This window comes from Falco punctatus, assembly GCF_963210335.1.
Source record: "Falco punctatus genome assembly, chromosome: 4".
Lineage (NCBI taxonomy): Eukaryota > Metazoa > Chordata > Aves > Falconiformes > Falconidae > Falco > Falco punctatus.
In genome coordinates, this window is record NC_137583.1 from 79027663 (window position 1) to 79054275 (window position 26613).

Below are 26613 nucleotides of genomic sequence, written 5' to 3' on the forward strand. Positions count from 1 at the left end.
TGAAAAAGTTTGTGTCCTCTGGGTTATGTGTCAATGAAATGGATCAATGGACTATGTTTTGGATTTGGGCTGGAAACAGGGTTGGTAATTCAGGGATGTTCCAGTCCCTGCTGAGCAGCGCTCACACAGAGCCGGGGGCTTCTCTGCTCCTCACCCCACCCACCGGTGGGTGGGCTGGGGGGGCACAGGGGCTGGGAGGGGACACGGCCGGGACAGGTGACCCCAGCTGAGCAAAGGGATATCCCATACCGTATGGCGTCTGCTCGGCATGTAAAGCTGGGGGAAGAAGAAGGAAGGGGGGGGACGTTTGGAGTGATGGGGTTTGTCTCCCCAAGTCACCATTACATGTGACGGAGCCCGGCTTTCCTGGGGATGGCTGAACCCCTGCCTGCCCATGGGGAGCAGTGAATGAATTCCTTGTTTTGCTTTGCTTGCGTGCATTACTTTTGCTTTACCTATTAAACTGTCTTTATCTCAGCCCATGAGTTTTCTCACTTCGATTCTCTCCCCCATCCCACCAGGAGGGAGGGAGCGAGCGGCTGTGTGGGGCTTAGTTGCCACCTGGGGTTAAACTATGACACAGGGACAGAAAGTTGTTCAATATATAAGATGAAAAACTCTCTTCCTGCTCTCAGTTTGTTATCTTAACTTTATGGACTGCTGCATGCATAATGGCTTGCGTATGCCTGGCGAATGCGAAGTGCAATGTTGTCTGCATGTTGCAGTATTACGCTGAGCCACAAGGTGGCACTGGAAGATTGTTATAATCGGTGTAATTGCGGCCTCCCCCCCGCAAATAACTTTGACAGAGAAAGCACGATTTTTTACATTCGCTGTTGTAAACCGTGGGAATTGGTTATTTCTCTTTCTTCTTATTTTTGGCTTCACTTCCCAGCGATTTTTAGTAAAGTTTTCTCAAGAGTAAAATGGAAATGCATCTGTGTGTGGTACAGCTATTGCAACGGCACAATGAAGTAACTGAACGAATTGACATCCCTTTGTTTTTAAACATGTATCCATTAATACTGGTGATCCTGACAGCTGTCTCTCTTTTTGTAGCCGAGTATTCATACCTGAGCAGCAACTGCATGCAAAAGTGGGAATTTCATTTTCTCTGTAATTTCTTTGATATGTTGCCTGAAGCTTTCTCTTCCCTTGTAAAGATGAAAACCTATTTCAGATTTTCATCAAAGGTGAAAGTTCTTCCAAGATTTGTCCATTTCTAACAATGATATCACACTATTCTGGTCCAGAACATCTCTTTGTTTTAATACCAGATGTAGGTTTTGGTAAGCAAAAGGAATTAACTATTTTATTGCTATTACAGGTGAAATTTGACACATTTTGACTTGGTCTTACAAAGTATATAGCTCCTTCCCATATTTTCACATTTCTTTTTTATCCTCTCAATACTGAAAATATTGAAGCAGGTTCGTAGCTGCGTAAAGCAGCAAGATGCCGTCCGTTTGAGGGGGCTGATGTCTGACTAAAGGTTGTCCTTTATACCTATGGCTAAGAGAATCTCCTCTAGATAACAAAACATAAAACCTGTTGTGGCCTTTTTAGCCCTAATTACCATACCTGCGATTTTAAATCCTGATTCTGAAGTGCAAACAGCCTTGAATAGTTTTAAAGATATTCCTAGCTGGCCTTAACACCTGGCTACGTTAAATCATATAATAGAGAGGGATGTAGACAAGACCTGTCTATAAAATTCTTGTCATTGCAAGAGGTATCCATATGAGACTTCTCACAGAGGCTTAGTTCCACCTCGTTTGAAGGAAGCCTCAAAACTTTCATTTGTTTGAAGAGGAACAGACTGGCCACCCAAATTTATGGGTCTAAACCACAAAAGGCAGAGTTGTTTCTGAGTTGTTTCCCAATAGCTCATTTTGCCTTGTAGGAAAAATGATACTAAGTCATGTTATTATGAAAGGTTAAAATATCTCCCTCGCTCAGGTTCTGCTACTCACTGAGCTCCTAGCAAAATCAGTGTAGTAGGTAGTTTATAACCCCACCATGAAGTAAAAGCAATCTGAAAAGGTACAGAGCTCCACATATCTCACCAAAGACTCACCAAGGAGCCCATTTCTTCTTAGCTACAGCCAGTGGCAATGCTATTTGGCATGAAAAGTCTGGTGTCTGAGCTCAGCTCTCAGGCTGTTGTTCTAACTAAGATTGTTTATCCCTTTATCAGCTGCTTTCTTCAAAGAGAATAAGCTTCCTTTTGGACGCCAGCAATTCCAATCATTCACCACCTGTACTTCCCTTCATGGTGTCAGCAGAGCTCTGAGGCTCTTCATTGCAGTGCATAAAAGCTGTAGCCCCAGCCCAGTTCCCCACGAACAGGAGAGCGTGTAGCAGCAGACCCAGCATCACTGCCTGTTGGCCTTGCTCTAATGTGCTTGGCACGAAGCCCAAAGGATGAAGAGGCGTGTGGAAGGAGCTGCCCTCAGAGCCTTTGATGTGACCACTCCAGCACAAGGAGAGGCCAGCTGGTGGTGCAGCCTGCTGTCTGCCTTGCCTGGCTTCTGCTGCAGCCGCTCTGTAGAGTGACAAGTACATTTTGTCTTCAAGACTGTCAGCCCAGCACTGCTGTTGAGCATTGACAACCAATACAGTATGAACGAGAAAAAATGGCAGAGGGGAAGACACTAGGACATCTCCTTTCAGCAACAGTAATGCTATGTCAGGGAGTTTATTCCTGCTTACGATACAGTGAATGGAGAAAAGCTGACTATGCTGCTTCAGAAGTTTCAGCTACATGGTGGTGTTTTGGCACCTGTGACGTAAAGCCAGAGTGTCCTACCCTAGCAGGCTTTCAGGCAGAAGTTTGCCATTATTCTTCATTCTCCATGGACTGGCCTTCTGCCCTGAATGCTCAGGGTTTGTGCAGCTTTCTGGTCCAAGCCTTGAAGAGCAATGTGATCCCAGGAGCCCCAAACCAGCTGCTTTGATGGTGCCCTGGGCAACGAGCATCCTTCCTTCCTCCAGCTCTGCAGGCAGTCCAAGAAGCCTTTGGGGACTTCCCTGCTTTCTTCCTTGCCATCATACAGAAAGAGAAGACAACTAGCCTTGCGGACTCTCTCCCACATCAATTCTTCTTCAATACAATTAACTTCCATATTTTACCTCTCTTTGATAAAGCCTTCCCAGCTGACATTATATACATTTTGTTATTTTGCAATTAAAAACCATATATACAGAGATTTAAAAAAAACTTTTGTTATCAAGTTTTATTATTTCAACAAGTATTGCTGTCAGCTAATAATCCTTACAGTAGCTGTTATGAAGTATTCTAATAATTAGATTTTAATTAAGAAATTCACTTAGTCCTACACTATTTTTGAAATCTAATTATGTCTTCAGGAAACTCACCCAAGTTGTGGTATTTTTTGGACAGTGTACAGATTCAGTACAGATTCCGTCCATTACTTGAAGTTCCTTTTTTTTCTTTTTTTTTTTCTTTTCTTTTCGTATAGGTATTATTACAACTCTTCTATTTTCCGTATTGCCACTGTAGAAAGTTGCCAAGATCTAATGGATGAAATACATGTGGAATGCAAACACAAATCTCTATCATACATATTATGTTAGAAAAGATGCTCCCTATGTGAAGAACTTTAGAAAATTATTTTACCTATACTTGTGATCTTGCGATTCCCCCCCACCCCTGGATTTAAAGGCATTATTAATGAGAAAATCCTGTAGATAAACTTGACTATACATTTTATTCATACAGGCAATAATTTGTGTCTCACCTCATCTCAAGTATTTTGGGGAAAACCCCGAGCATACATGTGCACACTGCACATCACCTGGAGTAAGTCTAGTGAAGCCTGTAGGCTTGCCTGTGTTGTATCACGGAAGCACTAAGTGATCCAGACGCTGCTGTTTGCACATCGCATTGTAGTCTTCTTTGATGCTGAACGTCACATCTCACCCCAACATCATGTGAGTCTTCATGACTTAGTGGCAGAAGAAATAATTAAGAACACCATGAATTCAAGGCATTTCTCTCGAAGTGGTTGGAAATCTCCTCTGTTTTTTCTATATGGAATACAGAGTAACACCACTTCATGGCATGTCTTTGACTGTAAGTAGGCAGAAATCAATGTAATAAAATTAAAAGTCTCATGGAGATATTTTATATTTAGGAATATGAATGGTACATATAATCATATTCTGACTTTGAAAGAATGGAAATAAAATGTGACAAGGGACTCTGTTTGTAGTATTTATACTAACCATAAAAACAGTCTGTTCAAACATGAAGATTTCCTTGAAACAAAAGAAATCTATTTAAAATGTGAAGAGGGGAAGGGATAAGAAGAGGTCTGATGAATTAATGGTTGGCAATATGAAGAACATTTCAGTAAGATTATTTACGTGAGTGATAGGAGGCATCTGGCCTGCACACGGGATAGTACAAATATAGAAGAGCTGTGAAGGCCATAATCTGTCATTGTAGTGCGTATACAACTCCAGTTGAATTCAATAGTACTTCAACATGCATATAGATGAGATACTGGAGCTGCATATGCGCTACATATGTACTGTACAGTGTACAGGCCAGATGCCTCCTATCACTCACGTAAATAATCTTACTGAAATGTTCTTCATATTGCCAATCATTAATTCATCAGACCCTCTCTTCTTATCCCTTCCCCTCTTCACATTTTGAATAGATTTCATTGTTCTCTGGCCCACCTTTGCCTTCTTTGCTTTACTTGCTTTTTTCCAAGCAGTATTTCCAAAATAAGAAACATGACCTATATGAATAGTATAACATGGGATTCAGATCTATATACTATTTTTATTTCATACATGACCACCCATGTTTAGGCAGAATAGCTGCATTGTGCAGTCAGTTTAGCACAGTCATTTGGCATTTGTCAACATTGTATTTTCTTCTAGTGCCTCAAGCAGTTAAATCATGTGCCCATCTTCTGTTGGAACCTGTAGCAATTATTAATCACTTGCCATTGTCTTTGGATTTTCTGCTTGTGACCCTTTCAGTTCTACAAGCCAGGAAGCTATCTTCACAATAACAGGGAAGATGTCTAAACGTTAAAATGTATTTCAAAACTTTAAAAATAGTCCAATTTCATTTTAAAGTCTAATTGGCCCTTTTTAAAGTCCATTAGTAAACCTGGAATTTGTGATTCTTTAAAACCGCACTAGCTGACACTGCCTTGCTGGGGACCTTATTGTTAAAGATTACAAACAGCATCTGAATGGTTGAAATGAAAATTCACTTTTAAAAATCTAATACTCCACTTAAGCTGCTGTACCAATATTACAGAATCAGATAAAAGTCAAAAGAATGTGTCCAAAAAAACTAAATGTCAAATTTTTGTAAACATTGCATTCCCTTTGAAAAAGTGTCACATGTTCACAGCTGGAGTACTTTGGAGCCTGCTGTTCTTTCTTTCTTTTTTTTTCCTTTTTTTTTTTTTTTTTTTAATGAAAAAAACAGTTCAGGCTCCTAGAAGCTTCTGGCTCCTTTCTTCTGGAGTCACAATGGAGGGAAGGAGGAGTCCAAACAGCATTTCTGAAGGAAAGCTCAGTTCAAACTGGGAGTTTGTCCCCGTGGCCTTTGGCTAAGGAGGTCAGCTGAAGAGCAAAGAAGACCTCAGTGAAGCCAATGGGGCCTTGAATCAATCCCAACCTGACAGAAAACGTGTTCATCTGTCTGTAAGAACTTTGTCTCAAGAGCCTGCTGACAACTTGAGTAGATATCATACAGACTGGGCTGCTCATAGAAGACCTTGTTGAATTTACAGGGCGAGGAAATTCTAGTGGGCTGAAATAAAGAGGAGCCATGCTTGCAATTCCAATGGAGCCAGGAGTTCCTCCACAGTGCTCCCCTAAATGAGATATAAGGATCCGGATGAGAAAGACTGGGAGGGCCTTCTGTTTGACCAGCTGAAGGATTAATTGTCCAAGGACTTCTTCCTTGTCACCTCCAATATGAAGACATTAGTGAGCCGACCTTGGAGAAGCCAGATCAAGTTACACAGACTGTAGAGTTGAATCATTCCTTCTTGAAGAGATTGTTCCTTCTTGAAGAAATTGTCTTTCTCGGGAATGTGACCCACTGAAATCTGACAGACTTTGCGTTTGTTCTTCCTGCTCCTTATTAACCTGGCAATCTCATATCTCATGGAAGAGTAACCATGCTGGGTCTAAACAGCAGCGTATTGCAAAAAGCATCGGTATGTTCCACGCAGCTTGTGGCAAGTTTGTTCCATGCAAAAAGAGCAACATCCATCTGTCTATCTATCTATCTGTTTGTCTGTCTGTCTATCTATCTATCATCTCTCGATTGATTACTAAGCATGGACAAAGCCCCTGACTTATGGGGAATTTAAGAGTGGAAGAGATATGAAGGAGGGAGTTGAAAGGGAAAAGTCAGCTGTAATTTTTTGTTACCCATTTGAAACAGAAGTCCCTAGGCAGCTTTAGCCTGCACTGTAATGCAGAGGCTGTCTGGAGGGGCAGGATGACAATATGATTCCTCGCAGGCAGCACGCTTCTGTTCAAAGCTGTGACGCGAACATTCCACATGTCTAGCAGAGCGATGGTGCTGGAGACATATGGAGGTGTCCATCTTCCAGGTGTTTGAAGCAGAAATGGCCATGGGGGAGGCTCTGGTGCGGCTCTTTCAAAGCGTACCCATTACCTTCCCACTCCTTTCCCCACTCCACTTCTATTACAGTGTTCCAAACTCAGACCCCCAAAATTAAAACAGTATTTTACAGCTTTGTACGGAAACCTCAGATTGCAGATATTAATTACCAGGACATGCTCTGAGAGAAGAAGCAAGGATTTGGCAGGACAGCTGAAGTCCTCTTTTTTCTCTCTGATTTCCCTCTCTCTACAGCATGCTGGCTTGCTTCTTGGTTCCCCTTTGGGAGGTGATAAATCTGAATTTTGCTATCGAGGCTGGGCATCTGGTAAGGCTACCCTGTGCTGTTGGTATCCTCCCCGTCACCCTGTCCCAATGTCACACTGGTTTGGGGGATGGAAGAGGGCAGGGAAAACCCCACAGGACTCCTTGTAAAGAAGGAGGAAAACAAGGTCGATGAGACCTTTCCCTTTGCATGACAGCTGGCGGGATTAGCCACAGCACTGGGCAGGGATGAGCTTTCCAGCTTCTCTCCGAGGGGCTGTCCAGCCACAGGTTCCTGCTTGCGGATGACAAGCAACGCTTTAATCCCAGGGCTTGGCCCCCGCAGCCGTCCCGCAGCTCCGCTCCAAGACCCCACCACCTCAGTGCCTGGCTGGCGGGCGCCCGCTGCCTTCCCAGGCTAAGCACCGCTGCCGTTGCACGGGACACCCCTGAGGAAGGTGAAAAAACTAAAATGAAAGAAAGAGGAAAGAAGGGCTCTCCCAGGCTGCTTCCCGGCGCCGGGCGGGCAGCTCCCGCGGGCGGGCGGAGAGGGAAAGGCGCTGTGCCCCGGGCGGCAGCGCGGGCAGCGAGGCGGGCAGCGCCGGCACCCCGGCGGCGGCAGGCGGCGGCGCGGGCAGGACAAGCAGCGCGGGCAGGGAAGGCGGCACAGACAGGGCAGGCAAGAAGGCAGGCGGCGCGGGCAGGGCAGGCAGAGCAAGGCAGCTCGCGCCTCCCGGGGAGGGCTCTAATTCATCACCCCGCTCAGAGGAGAGGATGGGACGCCGCTAAACTCCCCTTTTCTCCCCTCCTCCCTTCCCCCCTCGCCAAGCAAGCCCACCCCACCCCCCCTCCCCCTTCCACTGCTCTTTCTCTCTCCCCAAGCAGTGAGGCTCGGACAGTGCTCGGCTCCGGCGCTTTATTTTAAGATGATCGGCCAAGGTCTTTGCAGATAGATTTTATCTGAAGTTAAATAGCAGGCGCTCGCCGCTCCCTCGCCAATAAGTCATTTTTAATAGAGACAAATCGCCCTGGACGCCCCGGAGCGCCGGAGCCGCCGCTCCTGCCCGCGCCCCCCGCCGAAGGCGAGCGGGCAGCCCGGGCAGCTCCCTTCTCCCGTAAGTGTCCTGCTCGGCGCAGCCGGAGCGCGGCCGTGTGCGGAGAAGGGGAGGCGAGGGGGGGAGAGCCTGCCAGCCGCCCCGCCGCCCTGACAGTGCCTGCGCCGGATGCACAGCGGCCGCGGGACACCTCGGTGCGGAACGCGGCGAGGAGATGCGCAGGGGCGGCGGGCTGCGCCGCGGCGCTCAGCCCCTCTAGGCTCGCCCATGGAGCGCCCCGCGGAGCCCCGGCAGCCGTCGGACCCCCCACGCCGTACGTATCCCCGCCGCGGCCCCCCCGCGGCGGCGGGGCCGCCCGCAGGGCACGGGGGCGGAGGAGGGCTGGGGTCGGGGGTGGGGGTCCGCGCCCGTCGGGGCGCCCGGGGCGGGGTGCCGGCCCGGGGCGAGGCGCAGCGCGCCCCAGGAGCGGCGGAGGGAGGTGGGTGCTGGTGGGGTTACGCAGAGCCTGCCCGCGCGTCCCGGAGGCGAAGCTCGTCTCCTCGGCTCGAAGCGCCCGGGCGCAGCCGGAGCCCCGATCCCAGCGTCTCCTGCCCCTGCTCCCCGCTTCGGCGCCGCTCCGCTCTCCGGCGCGATGCCGGGGCTCCGCGGCCAAGCGGCGCGCGGCTGCCGCCCGGTGCTCACCGAGGGCGCGCAGGCAGGCGGGCAGGGCTGGCGGCGGCACCCCCGGGCCGTCCCAGCCCACACCACGGGGCTCTCCCGCCCAGTAAAAGGACCGGGCGCCGGGGAGCGCTGCCTACAGGCGCTCTGCAGCCAGCCCGGACCGTGCGATCACTTTGCTCTGACGCTGGATTAACTCGATTTTAATCGTTTTTTGTTTCCCCCACCCCCATCCATCCACACACCCCATCTCCTCCTTCCCTCCCGCCCCCCCCCCCCCCCTCCTTCCCTACACACCTCTCTTCTCCCCTTGTCTCAAGCCTAACCTTGTCTTGTGGTCATGGGGTGTATAATTTCATTTTTGCCTAGGCTGGTGAGAGCTCTGCTTGTTCTGTAAAGTGGATGTCAGGTGGATCTATGTTCTGGAAGGAACAAAGAGGCAGCGAAGGCAGCACGGGGGAAGTTTGAGCGGCGAGGATGCAGGCTGTGTACTGGTACGCGGTCCTTCTGCTGCAGCCCACCCTCTACCTGGTGAGTGCCCCCGGCCCCTCGCACGGGCCAGGGAGGGGGGAGCTCGGCTGGGAGGAGGGCACCAGCCTGCTGGAGAACGAGCAAACTCACGCCAACTGCCGGCGCCCCGCAGCCAGCCCTGCCCCGTCCTCCCGGGGTCGGGCCGCGGCCGGGGCGGGCGGGCGCAGGGCTCAGCCGGGAGGGCTCAGCGGGGTGCGGGGCAGGGGGGGCAGACCCGTAACTTCTGCTCCGCGGGGAAGGGGAGCGCCGCCGGGCGGGAGCGGGGCCGAGGGCTCCCGGGCAGGGTGCCCCGGTGCCTGCAGGGCCACCGGAGTGCCGCCGCGGGCGCGCCCGCCCGGGCTGTGAGCCGGAGGCAACTTCTCGCCCTGTGCTCCCTCCCGAGGGCGGGAGCCCCTCCGGAGGGGACCCCCCCGGGGTGGCACTACGGACGGCGCGGCACAGGCGTGCGGGCACTCGGTGACGAGCACAGCTAGTGTTTTCCGCGTGAAGTGTCATTGACTTCCCTAGCAAAGCTCCTTTCAGATTACCGGGGGAACACGAGTAAACAGCGCCGTTATCTCCTTCAGCGCACACTTTAATCCCCCTGCGATCGCAAGGAACAAAACAAGGCAGGCTGCTCCTTTGCAGCCCGTACGCTCGCTCGCCTGCGAGGCGTTAGACAGGCACACGCTTGGCGAGAGACCGTCCCCGTGGCGGCGGGGTGAGGGAAAAGCCCCTTTTCCGGGAGCGCCGCCGAGTGAAGCGCCCCGGCGCCCGCACAGGGGGAGGCGACGCCTCGGCCCCGGCCCCGGCTCCGCGGCCGCCGGCTGCTGCCTGTGCCGCCGCTCCCTGCGCCACCGCGGACGCGCCACCTGGGGGCGCTGCGGGGCAGCGCGGCGCGGCGGAGCGCGGGGCAGCCAATCCCCGAGCGGGCCGGGCCGGGCCGGGGGCAGGCGGGGCGGCGCGTGCCTCCCGCTGCCGCGCTCCGCCGGGGCTCCCGCCCGCCCGGGGCTCCCTGCGCCCGCCCGGGGCTCCCTGCGCCCGCCCGCCCGCCCGCCCGGCCCGGCCGCCGTGCCTCCCGCCTGGGGCCCCTGCCCTCGCCGGGCCGGGCCGAGCCGCGTCTGCCGTGGGCCTCTCTCCTCCCCGCCAATTTTATAGCCGGGGGTGGGGGGACCGGGCAGGAAAGCGCGTGTGAAATAATCTATCAAAAAGCCGGAGCGAGATCGATACGTCGTGTTAAATTTTGAATGTGTTTGCTGGCAGTTAAACTGCTCTCGACTCATTACAACAACAGTGCTGGATTTATTCTAATGCGCTGCAGTCTGAACAACAAGCGCATTAATTCTCCTTTAATTGTAAACTGGGAGCATTTGAAAACCATTCAGTGTGCAAATTATGCTGATTCAATTACCGTTTAGTTACAGACTTCATTACCTGAATGCCTCTTTTTTTTTTTTCTTTCTTTCTTTTTTTTTTTTTTTTTTCCGAGGGCTTGGCATTGCAGAGTAAAGGAGCCGATTTTCCAGTTTCTTTCGAAACAATGAGAAATATAATAGTAATAATAAAACCACCCAAAAAAATCGTGAATAAAAGACAAGCTAGGGGGAGGGGACACTCTCTTCGGCTAGGCTGTGTCTCCTGCCAAAACACTCGGGGGGGATCCAAAGGAATTTCCCTGTCTAACCCAATTCTTCTGAGTCGGTACTTCCACGTTTATGCCAATCTCTCCCTCTTCTCCGTATTTCGGGAGTGACTCTGAAAGTTTGCATTAGGCCATCGCGTGATAATAAACTGTTTATAAGCATCGAAGCATGAAGTTTTGATTAAGCTTTAATGTGGTGCCACAAACCAGCCAGGTGCAGCACTTTGTTGTGCCTCTCCGAGTGTGCGCGTCACCCTGTGTGGACTAGAGCAGTTTCAATTACGAATTAAATTCTCAGTAGCCAACCTGTTAGGAAGGGCAAATGAAGCGGCAGCACAACCAGCTCCCTATCGAGTTTGTTAAAAAATCCTTTTTGAGAGGGGTTACTGATGGGCGGTGGGGGTGGGGGTGTCTCGTGTTTCCTTCCCCTGCGCCTGAGCCAGGCGGTGCTGGGGGGCAGTGAACAGCCGCAGCCAGGCTGGGCTGCCTCCAAGTTACTCATTTACAGACACTCGCTGGTTTGTAATTTCTCTTCACACAGCAAACCACTGCCCCCCCCCCCCTTCCCTGTCCCCCAAGTTAAACCCCTTCCTAATGAAATCTTGGGGGAAAAGTGCTTCTGCTTTTCTCCCCCTTTTCAGTAGAACCGTGTGCCGTCCAGCCTTATTGACTGAAATTTATAGAGGTCACAGCCGACCAGAACGAGTAGGAATTTTGCTAGGGTAGAGACGATTCACCGTATTATGTTTATCGATAAGATCATCAGTTAGCCTCTGCGAGACATGCGTTTTCTCCTTGTTTCGAGCTGTGTAGTGTATTGAAAGTGTTACATTTGATTTGCAATGGAAGTGCATTTCCTTTGGCCTAAGTGGATACCTTTGTACTTACTTGGTAGAATTAGGAGTTAACCTATAAAGGTTATTTTCTTTCTTTACATGTAGAGAGCTGCAGAAAGTGTTCAAACGGCTACACTCGGTCTTCTTATTTGCCACGAGGCTCATTTCACCGCTGTACTTTTGAAAGCTTCTCAGTCTTATTCTGATGGCAATGTTTTCTTAACTAACGGTGCCGTGCCGAGCTCGCAATCGTCATTAAGGAAGAGTGCAAATACCGGGAAAGAAAAAAACACCCGGAGATCGTAGACTCTTTCAGGTTTGAGCTCTGTTCATAAGGGCACCGGGGTTTTACATTAAGGGTTTCCCTTAATGGAAACCTTCTCGTTTAATGCCGCCTAGTTGCCGGTGAATTTGCAGTCTGACACCACAGGACAATAAACCGCCAGGCCGTTTCTTTTCATTTCTTTCTTTTTTTCCTGGGTGGAAGTAACCTGCGACTACAAAACGCGCGGGCTACTGGCAAAGACAGCAAGGCTCCTAACTCGTTATTTCTCACTGGGACAGGTCAAGCACGGTCCCGAAGGAGCAGGCAGATCCTTTCCGTGCCGGCTGCCAAAGAGCCCCTGCGTGAGGCAGGGGCCGGCGGGCCGCTGGCCGGCACCTTCCGACGGCTCCGGGCTCCCGCACCGTCCCGCCGCTCGCCGGCCGCCAGCCGGGCCCTGCGCACCCCCGGCAGCCCCGGGCGCCGGCAGGCACGATGCAGGATTTCACCCCCCGGCCCGTTCACAGGCTCTGCCTTCGCTTGCTCAAGGGGCAACTTCCCGCACGGTACAGGCAAGGAGTGCACCGGTTTTGCTGGGATCACCCCGGCTTGGAGAGACTTCGGCTCATTACTTAGGTACTCCTTACTCGGAGTAGCGGGTACGGAACTAAAACCAGTCCGAGTTTTGCTTTGTATGCTGCTAGAGTAAGGATTCCGCCCCAGCCCCCCGCAGCTTGTCGTCTTTTCCCAGCAAAGTATTCCTGCCCCGGTGGGTGTGTAAATCTGGGTGTACACCAGAGCTGGCTGGCAGAGCGTTTTAACTCCGTGCAGAATTAAAGCAGCGCAAAAGCAAACGGAGGGGTGATTTTTCCCGCCCCGACGACGGCTGCGGGCAGGTTGTTTCGCGCGGGGGGGGCCTCTCTGCGCGGCTCTTTGTCAGAGCGGTGCGGCTGCGGGGTCCCGGGGCACCTTGTTTTACAGGGCGGTGGCTTTGGCAGAGCGTTTTCAAGGAAAACAGCCTGCTAAACTCCTCCCCGTGCCAGGCTGGGATTTTAAGGTCTGTTCCACACCGTCACTGCAGTTCGGAGGCCTTCTGAGAGCCGAGCCGAGCTCTCCTGCAAAAATGTTGTGAATAACAGAAGTTTAAAATTGTCCTCAGCGGTGGCACACTTGCTACGGTGTTGACTGAGGGAGGTAAACAGGGGGTTAGTGGCTCCGGAGTTTGTGTACATTTAATTTTCGCTCTCTGTCGCACTGTTTGCGGTCATTTCACCCGGGTTAATGGAAGAACGTGAAGAGGTATCACATGCCGACGAAGATAAGTTGTTCGTTCCCCCCCCCCCCCCCCCCCCCCCCCTTTCTTTTTAAAGATAGTTGCTGATTGTGACCTACTTTGTCACGGGAGGGAAAAAAAACCCATCAACTCAAAACACAAACCCACAAACCTCTCTCTATAGGCAGCAAAGATAAACAAAGATAAAGGAAAACAAAAAAGAAGAGAGAAAGAAGGCATTGTCCTGTCATAATCACCACCCACAGTATTTGCTCAGAGGCAGTTGGTGCTGAAAGCTCTCTGGTATTGCCCCCCCCCTCCCCCCGTAAGGGATTTCTTGCGATTTGGAGCCTGACGTCGAAGGCGGGGAGGGGGGCAGGGGACTTGGCGCCCGGGAAGACAAGTGGCTTTTTGTGCGAGAGAGTTTACGTAGCTTTAAGACGATCCCGCTCCCTCTTTCTAAAGGAGTTTGAGAGGCGCTTTCGCAGTGGTGTAGGGGGAATAATTACCCTTTCGGAAGGTAAGGCACGGGAATAGCAACCGGACTCGGATTTCGTATGAGGGAAACAAATTTATCAGCGCTGGAGGTTTTTCTGTTAAGTGGAGGATGGTGCATTCTTTTCCTTCCTTCCTTCCTTCCTTTCTTCCTTCCTTCCTTCCTTCCTTCCTTCTTAACCAGCAGGGACCTGTGCTAGGAGTTTAAGAAGGCGTTTCCTCGCACTGAAATGTCTTTTTCCCGGTGCTTAGTACACACTATTTTAATTTCTTAAATCGCTGAAGAAAGCGGTCTGGAACAGATTTCACCTTTTAGGGAGGCACGTGAATATAATCCAATATCCCCGCCTCTCTTTGACTAGCCAAATCTTCCAAGTCGGTACCTAGAGGTATCCATTTTAAGCTCTTTAATATTTCCCTGCATCTCTAAACCGCCATTTTAATTAACAAAAAGCCAATTTCCCAGTCGTCTTGGAAAGTGCGGTGAAGCAGGTTAAGAAACCAATTGCTTGGAATAGCCAGCACTTGGAGAAAATGCATGTGTGAGCCATCCTTCCCTCCACAGGATTGGCTTCTGTTCTCCCGACTGGGTTTGGGTGAAGTTATGCTGCAATTTATCAGATAGTTTAACACCCAGCTCGCTCTTCTTGTAAGTCAGCATTAAACCACCTTCTGGGTGCTTTGTAAATACAGCTTTAGCATTTTTTTTCGTGCAGCAGATTGACATGTTGACGATTCTGCTTTAAGAAATGTGACAGTAAAGTGGAAAACCAAAGGCTGGCAAGCACTTCATCAAGGATAAAAAGGTTCTGCTGTAAGGATGTCACTCAATTTATTGTGAAAGTCGAATGAATTACGTTTAATGAAAGTGCTCCCCAGATGAATATTACCAGCAATTTCCTGAGTTGGCTCTGTCAGATTGATATGAGGAAATGCCAACCCATATCAAAAAAGATCTCCAATCTCAATTACTATGCAAGCTTTCGAAGAGCTCCTTTTTATTGATATGATATATATTGGCGGGTTCTCAATGCTGTGGAAACTGCTTTCTGTTCAACAGGACAGCATATTTCCTAGTTTATTGTTTAACCCTACGTTTCTCTGTCTGTTGTTTAAACTTCCGCGGGTGCCCTTGGGTCCCCTTCTGGAGGGGAAATCGCCTCTCATCCTCTTTCCCTTTCTGCGACCTAAAAAGACCAAAGTTGTGTGTCTGGCAGAGAGCAGGGGCGATGCTCATTGCAGGAAGTTTTCTCAGCCTGGATGGACAAAGCCGAAGGTCAAGAGAAATAACTCGGCTGAAGCAGTGGCGTTGGATCCTCTCATTTTCAGTGCATGTCCAGGCGACAATCCAGAGCACGGTAGCTCTGTAACGCCTAGCAATCCCAATATGCCCGCCCTTTCTTCCTCATTCCTCTAGGGCTTCTTTGGGCAAATTAGAAATTCACTGAGCCCGCGAAGAGAGAGAAAAGCTGTTAAGTCGCCTCATCTACATAAGAATTGACTTCGTGAGAGGCCTTTCAGTTGTACTTTAACTACTGTGAAACCGGTCGCTGTTTACGAATACAGCTACTTTTCCCAGAATCCATCTTGTTGGGCTTGTTTGTGATTAAAAGAGGGATTCAGTCAGCTTGCTTCTACCACTTCCCCGTTCTCTTTCAATTTTTAAACCGAAGAGTGGAGAGAGACGGTGTTGAAGGGCAGCCGGGAGGTGCTCGGTACTCTGCAACAGGACGGGGACATGGGCACCTTCACACGTGGAGCTGCGCTCCCTGCAGGCAGCATTAAAGAGGAAGCAGAAAGAGCTTGTCCTTATCACATGTCGGGTTAGTTTGGGTTCCCATTTTCCTGTCCGTTACCGGATCGGCGTCTAAAACTTTCTTCAATGCACAATTAGTCCATGTGCTTTTTTTTTTTTTTTTTTTTTAAAGCATGTTTCCCCCTCCCCGCCGGAGATGGTGAACCTTTCGAGCCGCGGGAGGCTAGTGCAAGCGCTGCGGGGAGAGCGGACGAGGGCTTGCAAAGGGACTGGGACAAGGCTGGCTTTGAGGTGCCCTACTCCGCTACCGGCCAGGGCTGGCGCTCCCCCCGGCCGCCCCCCCCCCCCCCCCCCCCCCCCGCGCCCTGCAGCACCTCGGGGAGCTCCGGGCGGGCCGGCAGCGGCGCCAGCACCGCGGACAGCGCCCGGCCCCACCGCCCCGCTCCCGCCCGGGCAGCCCCAGCCGCGCCGGGCACCGCGCCGGCCTCGGAACGCGCCTGTCACAGACGGCCTGTCCCAGGCGAGTCACTGCTCGGGGCCACCGCTGCTCACGCATCGCCCACAACCCGCTCCGAACTTGTCGTTTGGCTGCCTGCGTCAGTGTTGCTGAAGGAAGGAGCAGATCGAAGCTGACTGGCTTTCCTTTAATGGCGAAGCAGCTGCTTTATTTTCTGGGGTAAAACTGACCAGAGGGACAATGCGTGAGTGTGGAGGGGAACAGGGATGGATCTTGGATTTTGTCATCTTGGATCCTTGGCAGGAGGAGTCTGGGGATCAGGAAGGCTGTTCTGGGATGCTCGGCTTTGTCTCATTCTATCCCGGGACAGCAACGGCTTCTCCTTTTGGAGAGAGAGCAAAGGCACCCGAGAGCACTGGAGTCAAAATGAGCTATGGGACATGGCTGACACTGAGACGTGAGAGCAGGGAGTGATTAATTAATGACGCTTTCTATGCTGTGGGTCATGGCAGGAGTGGTTCTCAGACATAGCTGATGTCATCTTTGGGGTAGTGGCACCCTGAGGCAACTGTGAGAGGCAGCCAGATCTTGCTTCCTTCACTTGCTTGTGTCCTGGCAGCCAGTGCTGAGGCTATCTCCCACCTCCCTCCTTGCTTTCAAGAGGAGATAATCGCAGGCAAGTACCTCCACCCCTGTAAATTCCCACTCACTATTGACAGAGCTGTCTTCCAGAGGTCTGCTGCCTGAAAAGCACTTGTCAATGAAACACTGACTTTTGGCAAGGCAGGTATAAGTGGATGACTGATGGAGAGTCCTTCAATAAAGGAATGTGATGGGAATTGAGCTGAGCTGAGGGGAAAATCAACCCACAATCCCCACCAGCCCTCCAGACAAAACCATAAGACATTTATTCCTGATCCATATTCTCCCGTGAATATTGGTAGCGATTGTGATGCTTTTGCTAGACATTTTCCAGTCCCTTTTGATTACACCATGTCTCCGTGCATGGTGCCTGGAAACTGTATTGTCTGCTTCAGAGATACTGCTTTTATCTTCCAAATGCCACCCTCATTAATGTCAGTGTCTCGCAGTCCAGCTAGTGACAAATGTCTCAGGGACGTTCATCTGCCTTGCACACTGCATCCATCTCTTCAGGCGCCCTGTCTTTTCCTCTCCAAGCAGAGGTTTAGTAATATTTTCTTCCTTGCTCCCTGTGTCTGCTGTGAAATGTTTTGTCCACTAGTTGGTCTCTGTCCTGTCTGTTCACATGGTAGTTTTGCTAGTGTCCTCTGGGGTGTCACCTCTCCTGTTAATCTGTTTCTCACTTCAGTGATGGAACCAGTGCATGGGAAGATAATCTGCTCTTTTCACATCTGCAGATTGTTGAAGGGGGGTAAATTAGGCTTTTTTGCTTTCTGGGAGCCCACCAAATGATAATGATACTTGTGCCCTATTTTCCTCAAATTTCATTTTCTAATCCAGACTTAATGGAAAAGCTAAAGAGTGAAGAACGTGGTTGTTTCTTTGTGTGTGTAACCTGATTGTTTCTTATTGTGTGCACTTGTGATTGCTCTTTGTTTTTTTGCTTGTTTTGTTTTATTTTGCTGACCTTTTGAAAAACTGATAAGTAAAATACACTTATGTTATTTTCTTGTTTATTTCCTTAAACTTTGGTGATAGCTGAACAGGATCCCTAGGGTCAGCAGACTCCTTTTAGCAGCAGAGCTGACAGCCAAAATAATACCAGGAAATAAGTGATCTAGTACCCTCAGTTCTCGGAAACACCTGTTATTATAATATTTGATAGGTATATATAAAATATATATTTTAATTATGTTATTTATTTAGAAAGAAAAGCAGAGAGTCACTTAAAATCTAACCAATACAGTATCCTCAGTTGAAACCCAGAAGATGCTACTTACCTTCCTAGTTAGAACATCTGAAGCTTTGATCCAGAAATCACTAAACTCAGAGTTAATTTCTAATAATTCCGGTAGTTTTGGATCTGGATCCCTATGCGTATAGTGCTTCTGCCTGATACTGCATACCTATGCTAGAAATAACATAAGTAACAATACAAATGGAAATGATTGGTGACTAGCATGTCTTTGATTAATGACTAGTATGTCTTGCCCCCCCGCCCCTGCCCCCCCCCATGTCAGCCCTGCATTATGTGGGAGTTAATTTTCAGCTGTCACCGTATTTCCTGCATTTGTCTTAGAGGTGCATATGAGCCACTAAGTGAAAGGAAAAAGAAAAAAAAGAAGACACGCTTTAGCCATATATTGAGAACACTACTGAAAAACAAAGGCTCCTGTACAGCAGATCCGATGGGTCTGATTCTGCAGTGTTACACAAGATAGGATTCCTATATAAATCAATGGTTTACTTGTGCGAGGACAACAGATTTTGTCTCCTCTCGAAGATTAAGTAGACCATTTCTATCACCGAGAATTGCTTGTCATTATTCCAATGCCACTTTCAATTGAAAATGTAATTGGCAGGTCTTAAAAAAATTTAACTAATGGAATTTCTGTTATGGATAGTTCAGATCACCTGTACCGTAATATTTATCTGCACAGTCATTTTTATAAGCCAGTCTTGATTGAACTTTTGAAAAACAATTCTTCTGCTAGGCTATTTTGTCAAAAAATGTTGTCATAGGCCTTCAGGTATATAAAAATGCTTGTATAAAATTAATGGACTGCTTTTTATATTTACAATCTCATTCATAGCATTTGAGGTCTTGCAAAAGAAGATATGGACTTAAAATAGGAATAATATTAAAGCTGTGTCCTCATGGTTGTTGCACTGTCAATAGCAATATTGTAAAATAGTGGTCTGTTTAAAATCGGAATGTTAGTCTGTAATTTGACTCTAATTTAGAGTAATTTCTGTTGTCACTTTCTGCAGCTACTCTGTATTACATACAGAGTTTTTTCTTTATGTTTATATGGGGAATGCTTTGCACCTTAAGAATATTTTGTAAGCAATTTTGCTAGCTAAAGCATAGCAATAATGCTGTAGTTTTATGGAGGACAGTTGCTGAGTGAACAGATCCTTAAAGAACAGGGAAATAAGGATTACAAACACAGAGATGTGACATAAAAGATGTGCATAATAAATAGTACATCAAAACCTTCACCAATAAATAAGATGGGCTCCATCCTGCTGCCTTCATTTGTAATGAATATTACCTTAACAAGGCACACAATTTTATATTCCTTCTCCCTGCTTCCACAAAAAATTCCATTTGCTTAATTGGCTTGCTTGTAGTAGATGGTAGTGTAGTACATGTTGCAAACAGAGGTTCAAAAGTATGACCCTTTAGTAACACTACTTTCTAATATCTGAATTATAAAATGTTGGGATTTTGAATAGTTACTTGCACGAAGGATTTCCTCCATTTCAGTGGAGCCACTTCTCTGAGTGGTCACTTGGAGCGAGTAAGAAATGACATTGTTTGGCCCTTGATCAGACAGTGGTCTGTGTGAACCATCTCCTGTATCTTCAGCTTCTTTCTGCTGAATCAAATGGGGGTACCTCTAGCTGTGTCCCTCCTTCCCCTGTGAGCAGCTCTACTAGCACTAGTAATTGCAATAGGATACTATCCCACAGAATTATAAATGTATCAGAACACAGTTTGTGTTTGCATCTTAAATGCACAGAATATCTGTTAGCTAGAGCAGAGTGTGGATCTTGGAAAAGTTATTGGGTGGATTAGCAGATTGTAATGATATGGTTCAGTCTATCAGTGTAATGCAATCCAAATGAATATGGAAATGTGTGACTAAGCACATTAGAGGAGGTGTGAGTGCTGCTTCACAATTTATAGAATATTCTGAAATTGTGGGGTTGTAGCAAACACTTCAGAGTAGATGCCAGTGCTTTGTAACTTCTGTTTAGAAGCAAAACACAAGTCTAACTGAAGTCAGGAGATTCATATAGGTTTCAGTACTTTACTGAAGCAGGACCATAAGAAAGTGAATGCATTTATGCTTTTTGCATTTCTGTTTTTAGGATATAAAATGTTCTTCTTCCATGCCAGAAAAGATCACATACTTAAATCATTATAAATGTGCAAAGTAATATTTTTGCTGAATTTACCTCTGGGCTATTTAGGATTTATTACAGTATTATGCCGATAACCAAGCATTACACTACCTGCCATCCCTTAGCCTAAACATATTTTCTTTATTATTATTGGATAATAAACAATTATCCATTAATTATTAGTTAATAAATATTTTTTGCTTAATTCTGAATCTTTGAAATCACGATTTGTGACTTATTCTGACTACTGATTCAGCTTCTGAAGAAATAGTCTGCATTTTCAAATAGATAATTGATTTGTCTTTCTTGGTTTTAGTAAACGTGTTATTGAAGTATTCAGGCACCACCACTTACTGTTTTCTGGAATTACAGAGAGATGCAAATGGTGGCATATCTGTGGCCTGTATGCAGTGTTGTATCTGTGCTCTAGATTTGAAGTCAAATTTCTACTGATGTACATTTTTTGCAGACCCCTCCAGATTTTTTTTTACCTTTGTGACCATGTGAAACAAAAAATGTACCCTTACTTACCAGTCCACAGGAAACGTGCATGTTGATTCAAGACCTTTCAGACTGAGGAGAACTTTGGCATTCGTTCCTCTGGTTATAAAATGGTGTCCTTAGCTTGATAAATATTCCCATTTTTATCAGGTGGTTGAGAATGATGTATCATTACATTTTAGCTTGAGTTGCTTTGTGTGAATTGGCTATTCATAGCTAGCATAGGAAGGGAGAAGTAAGCATTATAATAAATGTGAGAGAACATGTGTGTATGGCTATGTGGCATTCATAGCCTTTGGTTGGAGCAACTTAAGTCTCCTGCAAAATTAAAAAGAGCTGAGTGGGCTCTATACACTTTCATTTCTAGCATTATTTCTGTCATTGCTGTATGCTTTAGTAAATTTACCCAGAAGAATGTTGTCCTGTCTTTGGTCTGCCGTGAGACCCTTCCTTTTGATCCAGGTCCTTTTGCTCTCTGGCAGAATGGCTCAATGGCTGCAGCACTCCTTCACCCAGAGTAATGACTGCATGATTTGTCCCTCAACTTCTATGTTGTGTTTTATCCAAGTGGCACAGTGTTAGTCATCTATGTCTGGCTAAAAAAAGAATCTGTGCTGCCAGACGTTATAGGTGGATGATTTGCTTTAGCTCAACAGGTGGAGCTGTGACTTCGCTAGCCTGTTGATTCAGGCTAAAATTCAGCTAGCTGAACAGGTCCCTGCCTCAATTTTGCTCACATATTTTACGTTCCCTAAATTTGCACATAAATAAATACATTTCCATTGCTTATGGAAAGTTTTTAACCTCCTGACCGGTAAAACACTTCAGGTAATGAGAAACATATGTGCTCACGTATTCATTAGGAAAAGTTGTTCATTGGTGGGAACATGATGGTTCTAGGGGGCTGCTCTGGAAGGTTTTTTCTTTGCATATTAATGAGGAAATTAGACTGAGTCTAAGACAGTATTTCCACTTAACCCTCTTTGGGTATGGTTGACCTTGCATGATTGATGTAAGATTAATCCCTGAATTCTAGGAATTTTCTCTGCCCTGTTTTTTTGTTAGGACCTCAAAGACTGTAGGAATGTTTAGAATAATTGCCTCTTCAGCATGTTTAGAAAAGGCTGCTTAGAGTGTATTTAGTTAATAACTTCTGTAAAAATAGCAAACTCATTGCTTCTACATCCCACAATTCTCATTTTAAAGACTACTTGCAACTCCCATGGTCCATGGTCCATGTCACCCTTTCTGTCTTGATGTAGCTGCAGCTGATGATGTGGTGGTTGGAGTAATGGATAAAGGACCATTCTATGCTGGGAAAACGCATCACAGAAAAACAGGGGAGTCACTTGAAATGAGTTGGGATAATAGCGTGAGGATCCACCTATAAAAGTTCTCACTTCTCAGAAGCTTTCAATTCTCCTGTATTCTTGTCCTTTTATTTTCATTTTTCAACATACACCTGTGTAAACTTGGTTCGTCTGATGAGTGTTTAGGGAAGGATTGTTTCCATATGTATTTGTGCATCCCTTGGTAAGTCAGTGCTTCAAACATAATGCTAGATGTTCACTAAAGACATCAGAAGTGTTTCTGATACTGCACTTAGAGTGGCAGAGTCAGTTAGTGGAACAAAGGCAATACTAACTGAAGATTTCAAGTCACACCATCTCCAGTAAAGAAATAATCATAGATGAAGCAAAGAGTTTCCAAACAAATTTCATAATAAAATATGCTGAAAATATTCACTGAATGCTTATGGAAAAAAAAAAAAAAGCAGAAATCAAAATGGGAGAGGCTATTTCCTGAACAGAAATGCAGGGTAAATTAATCAAATAAATTGTTTGCCATTAATAATGTGACCAGCTACAGTCAGATTCCAATAAATATGCCCAGTGGGGATGGAAAAGGTCTACCCAACTGAAATTACATTGATAAATTTATCCTAGTTTCCAATGCCTTCTGAGTATGCATTTAGGAAGCTAAAGATGTCATAAAGATACCCTGACAGGAAAAAGACTCAACTACTTTTTTTAATTGAGATAGTTCTCTTCGACAAAGGAATTATTTTTCAGGTTATTTAAGGATGGTAAATATATCATTGCTTAGGTAGAGAATTCTTAGCAGAAGTGTCAGCATAAAAGTGACCTCCAAAGGTTATAAAAATAAACTTGAGGTTATGCTCTTTTGTTTGTTTTCATGATAAGTAAACATGATATGGGAACTACCTTTTTAAAAAATCACATGGTTTAATCTGTTTTGTACCTAAGGAATGTTTGTTATGGTCATCTCTGCTTTTGCTAGAGGATTTGTTAGGAATGGCAGGGAATGTTGGGAATGGCATGTTATTAGTTCATCTGTAATGAAATCTTCTTGGCTCTAAAATATGAATGACTCACTGAAGTTGCATAGCAATAAGTACAGGAATCCAAAAGCAATCCCAGAGCAAATTCCTTTGCAAATTCTCAAAGAAAGCAGAATCTGAATAAAGATTCACCCTGTTCCAATTGCCTATCTTTCACAGTCTTCTCCTTTGATGTCTATTTCTACAAAAGTCTGTTTCCCTCTCAACCTGGACCTCTATTTCATTCTTGGCTACTTAAGAATTGTTTACACAGCCTCATGTGCAGCACAACACATTGGTGACTGAGTCAGTGTTACCCGCAAACCTAAGACTCTGACTTCAGTCACAGGCTTGGTTCAGGGCTGAACTTGTCACTTAGGGTTTTGTTGTTTTTTTTTTTTTTCCTCATACAATATTACTGCCATTGAGCACAGTAAAGAAACATTGCAATGTCCAATGAAATGACTGTGCATAAAGTTTCTCTTACATGCAATATTCTTTATTCTTCATCTTTGTTGTTTTGTATTGCAGCTTCTAACTTTAATTGGTTAACTACTTCATATTCAGTTACTTAATAATTACTTTACATCAACCTTCCATTCAAGCTCTGGCTTTCTTTAGTGTGATGAATTCAATTCATGACAGTCTGAATACCATCTTTGGACATTTTTCAGTGTGCATGCCCTCACTGCTTGGTACCTTGTCCATGGCTGGTATAAGTCAGACCATAGCAATCTTGTTTTGAACGTCCTGGGCTCAGCTGTCAGCCTCAGTCACACATTCAAGCATCCTGTTGGTCAGCTGTGAGAAGCTAGCAGCATGTAGCTAAGCTCTGCTCCCAGATAAATGACTGCACCTCACATTGAGCTATCACTTACAATAGAATTAGTATCAGCTGTGATAGTTAGACTTGTGGGTTATTTTTGAGCTTAAATGCCAGCACTGCAGTCTAAAATATCATAACTTCTCTAGTAATCGTGCTCTTGGCTCATAGAGGCACATGAAAGCAAAAAATAGGATGGTGCTGACCATGTAGTTCTAGCTGGGTCTGTAACACCCTAGCCTTACAAAAATATGGCAGGGTCACAGGACTTTTCCACTCTCCATTTCCTTTGTCCCCCACCCATGTTTTTCTCATCAGCACAGTGGCTGAAGCCCTTGCTATGGATTTAAGAGATTCAGTTTCTTTCTCTGCTTCAGAAAATGTGAACCCAAACCTCACAGTTCTGAGGTAATTGCTTTAACCACCTCCCAGTGGAATAAGCTGGGGAATTTTCTTGATTTTGTTTGTTGATCTTACTCTGTTTTGTTTAATACACACAGGTACTCCTTCATTCAGGAAACAGGGTCTCCTAGTAGGTAAATTCTGTGACGTTTGTAGTATTGTCTTTCTCTCTTGCTCTTTGACCTTATGCATATGAGTTCATTCATAGTGGAAGGACTTCTGATTTTGAGAGCCCTATAGCAGAAAAAAAAGCTTTATTCTGATGTGAAAGAAATTCTTGAACCAGAAAGATGAAACTATGTTGCCTCATCAAATCTATGCACTGGGCATATTGGCAAGAGTAAAATACGGTGCCTAGTTCTAGGAGCAGTTTATGCCTCGGAAATGTCAGAACGTGTTTAAGTTAATTCCTTGCCTTCCTTTGGTGGCTTAGTTTGGACAGTTTAGGAGCTTCTGTGAATTATGCTTTCAGAAAACCTCTCCCAGCAGGGATATGTGGGTATCAAGTTCCAGGTTATGAGCTCCAGCAGGTCCTTGGGACAGAGAGAGAGTGAGCATTTTATTTTGGTAGTTGCAGGTACCTTCTGGGTGTGGCCTGGAGGATCTTCCAAAATTGCTAATACTAAACGTAAGCAATCTTGTACTTTCCTGTTCTTAATCTGCTTGCTTGATCTCCTTTATCTTCACTGCTGCATCCAAGTACAATACTTGCCCTTACAATTTAAAATCCCTGTTAGTCTGTTGTAGTACAGTTTATTAATTATTTCTAGAAAGCTGCTGGGTGCCCAAGATCCTGAAGAATTTCATTTTTCCCATAAGAGCAATACTCATGGCTAGCTGTGGGTATATACTGTTAGCTTGAAATAAGTTACCAGTTTGGAGGCTGCTACCCTCACTCCCTGTCCATTATTTTTTAGCTTATAATTGGGTTTGTTTAATGATTTGTACCTATGACTCCCCATAAAAATCTATCAACAAACTACTGCATGCTCTATGTCTAGCTGCCTTTTCATCCTCAGCGCACCAGCAGGAACTGTCAGTAAAAGGGTGGGAGAACGTGGCTCCAGCATCTTACTTGGTCCAGGGCATCAGGAGCAAGGATTGGTGTGTCTAGCTCTATGGGCTGAAGAAAGCGAACTCTGTTTTGCTGAGCTGAAGCCTGTATAGGTTATTCCACGCAAATAGCTCTGAAGGTTGAGGAATATAAAGAATATTAGGGATTTTTAGCTGTAAAAATGGAGGTACTTCTGGGAAGAAGCAGTTAAGTCTTGAGATTAAAAACACCCAACAAACTAGACTGGCTTTGAATGGGCATTTCAGGAACTGTAAAAATTACATACCTAACAAAAAGGCCGTGCCCTACCACATTTCAAAGGTTTTTCTTTCTCCAAAAAAGCAACATTAGGACTTCTCAAAGAAGAACTGTTTGTTGTTTTTTTTTTTTTCAAAGCAAGCTGTATTTTCCTGTAATCTTGTTCTCAAAACCATTTTGTGTCAAACTTTCGACAAAGACTAAACAAATATCAAGGCATACACCTTGCAGGGAAAATTTTACTCCAAGTGGTTATAGTTCAGCAAACTTATAAGCAACTTAAAAAAGGTCTTATTATGGCAACCTTAATCATAGACATTGCTACCAGAACCATCTATAATTTATAGACACATGTACCGTCCTAGGTGCTCTGAGTGACAGTACTTTCCAAAATGATGTTATCCTATAAATATCTTTTGAGCTTTTTTTAACATTATACTTTGGAGAAGCTCAAAGTGATAAATAGAATGGTTAGAAGAATGTAGTTATTGTTATTATTTATAATTTCTTTATAACACTGCCTACTGTATAGTGGTTACAGACCAGACTTTTAGTAATAACTTTTTCATCATGAGGTTGCTTAGGAAGGGCAGAGAAAAGGCTGGGATGTAATGGATAGATTTCTTTGTTGTTGTTTTGTTTTTAAATTAGTAGTGGCAGAGAGCTGTATTTTGTACACATAGGATGAAAACCACTGTTCTTTAAATACTTAAATGTACAGATTGTGTCAAATTATACACAGCTTTAATTATTTTCTAAATATACTGTTCTAGAAGTATAGACATTATAGTACTGTTGGTCCAGAAGAGTGCAATATATTTCTTTTTGAATAAGGCTTTTTCACCCTGCCATCTCTTTATGGCTAGACCTTTTTAATCTGTACAGCTGAAACATGTAGCTTGTTATAGCAGCTCAAACATAATTAGTGATCAGTTTTTGTAGAAACAGCTAAGGGACAAAAGAAATAGTCTCTCATTATTTCTCATTTCTCTGACTGGAAATAAGGAAATTTTTCAACTGGTAAATGAAAATAGATCACCAGTGCCACCAGATCTGGGTGAGATGTACTGGTAGCACGATTAAGAAAGTCTTGCTTCATCTCAGGCTACATGTGACCTTGGGAGAGCTCAGTTGTGCCTTGGGACACAAAAATTTAATGTTTCATTTTGTAGAGGTACCATCTTTCACCTTTATGTGGGTTTAAAAATGTAAATAAAATTGCTTTCTGTCAATGGTATATGTGAAGGTCGCAGTCATATTCACTATGAGAATTCAAACTGCCATTTGACCCATCATTGGTTCAGTAGATAACAATGCATTCTATTCACTTCCAGTAATCTAAT

At 45.9% G+C, this 26613-nt stretch overlaps 1 protein-coding gene across 4 annotated transcripts in view; it reads left to right on the forward strand.

Moving 5' to 3' along the window:
- The first annotated feature begins 292 nt into the window (after window positions 1–292).
- The window catches only part of NXPH1 (neurexophilin 1), a 165816-nt gene continuing 139495 nt past the window's right edge, over window positions 293–26613 (forward strand). The window contains exons 1-2 of one of the 4 annotated variants that reach the window (XM_080386765.1): window positions 293–8263; window positions 8977–9138. In XM_080386765.1, the coding sequence (XP_080242891.1) occupies window positions 9085–9138 (54 nt within the window). In that variant the 5' untranslated portion in view covers window positions 293–8263; window positions 8977–9084. Of the gene's footprint in view, window positions 9139–13222; window positions 17023–26613 lie in introns of those variants that run through there. The other 3 variants (XM_080386766.1, XM_080386764.1, XM_080386763.1) reach the window with 3 other exon arrangements.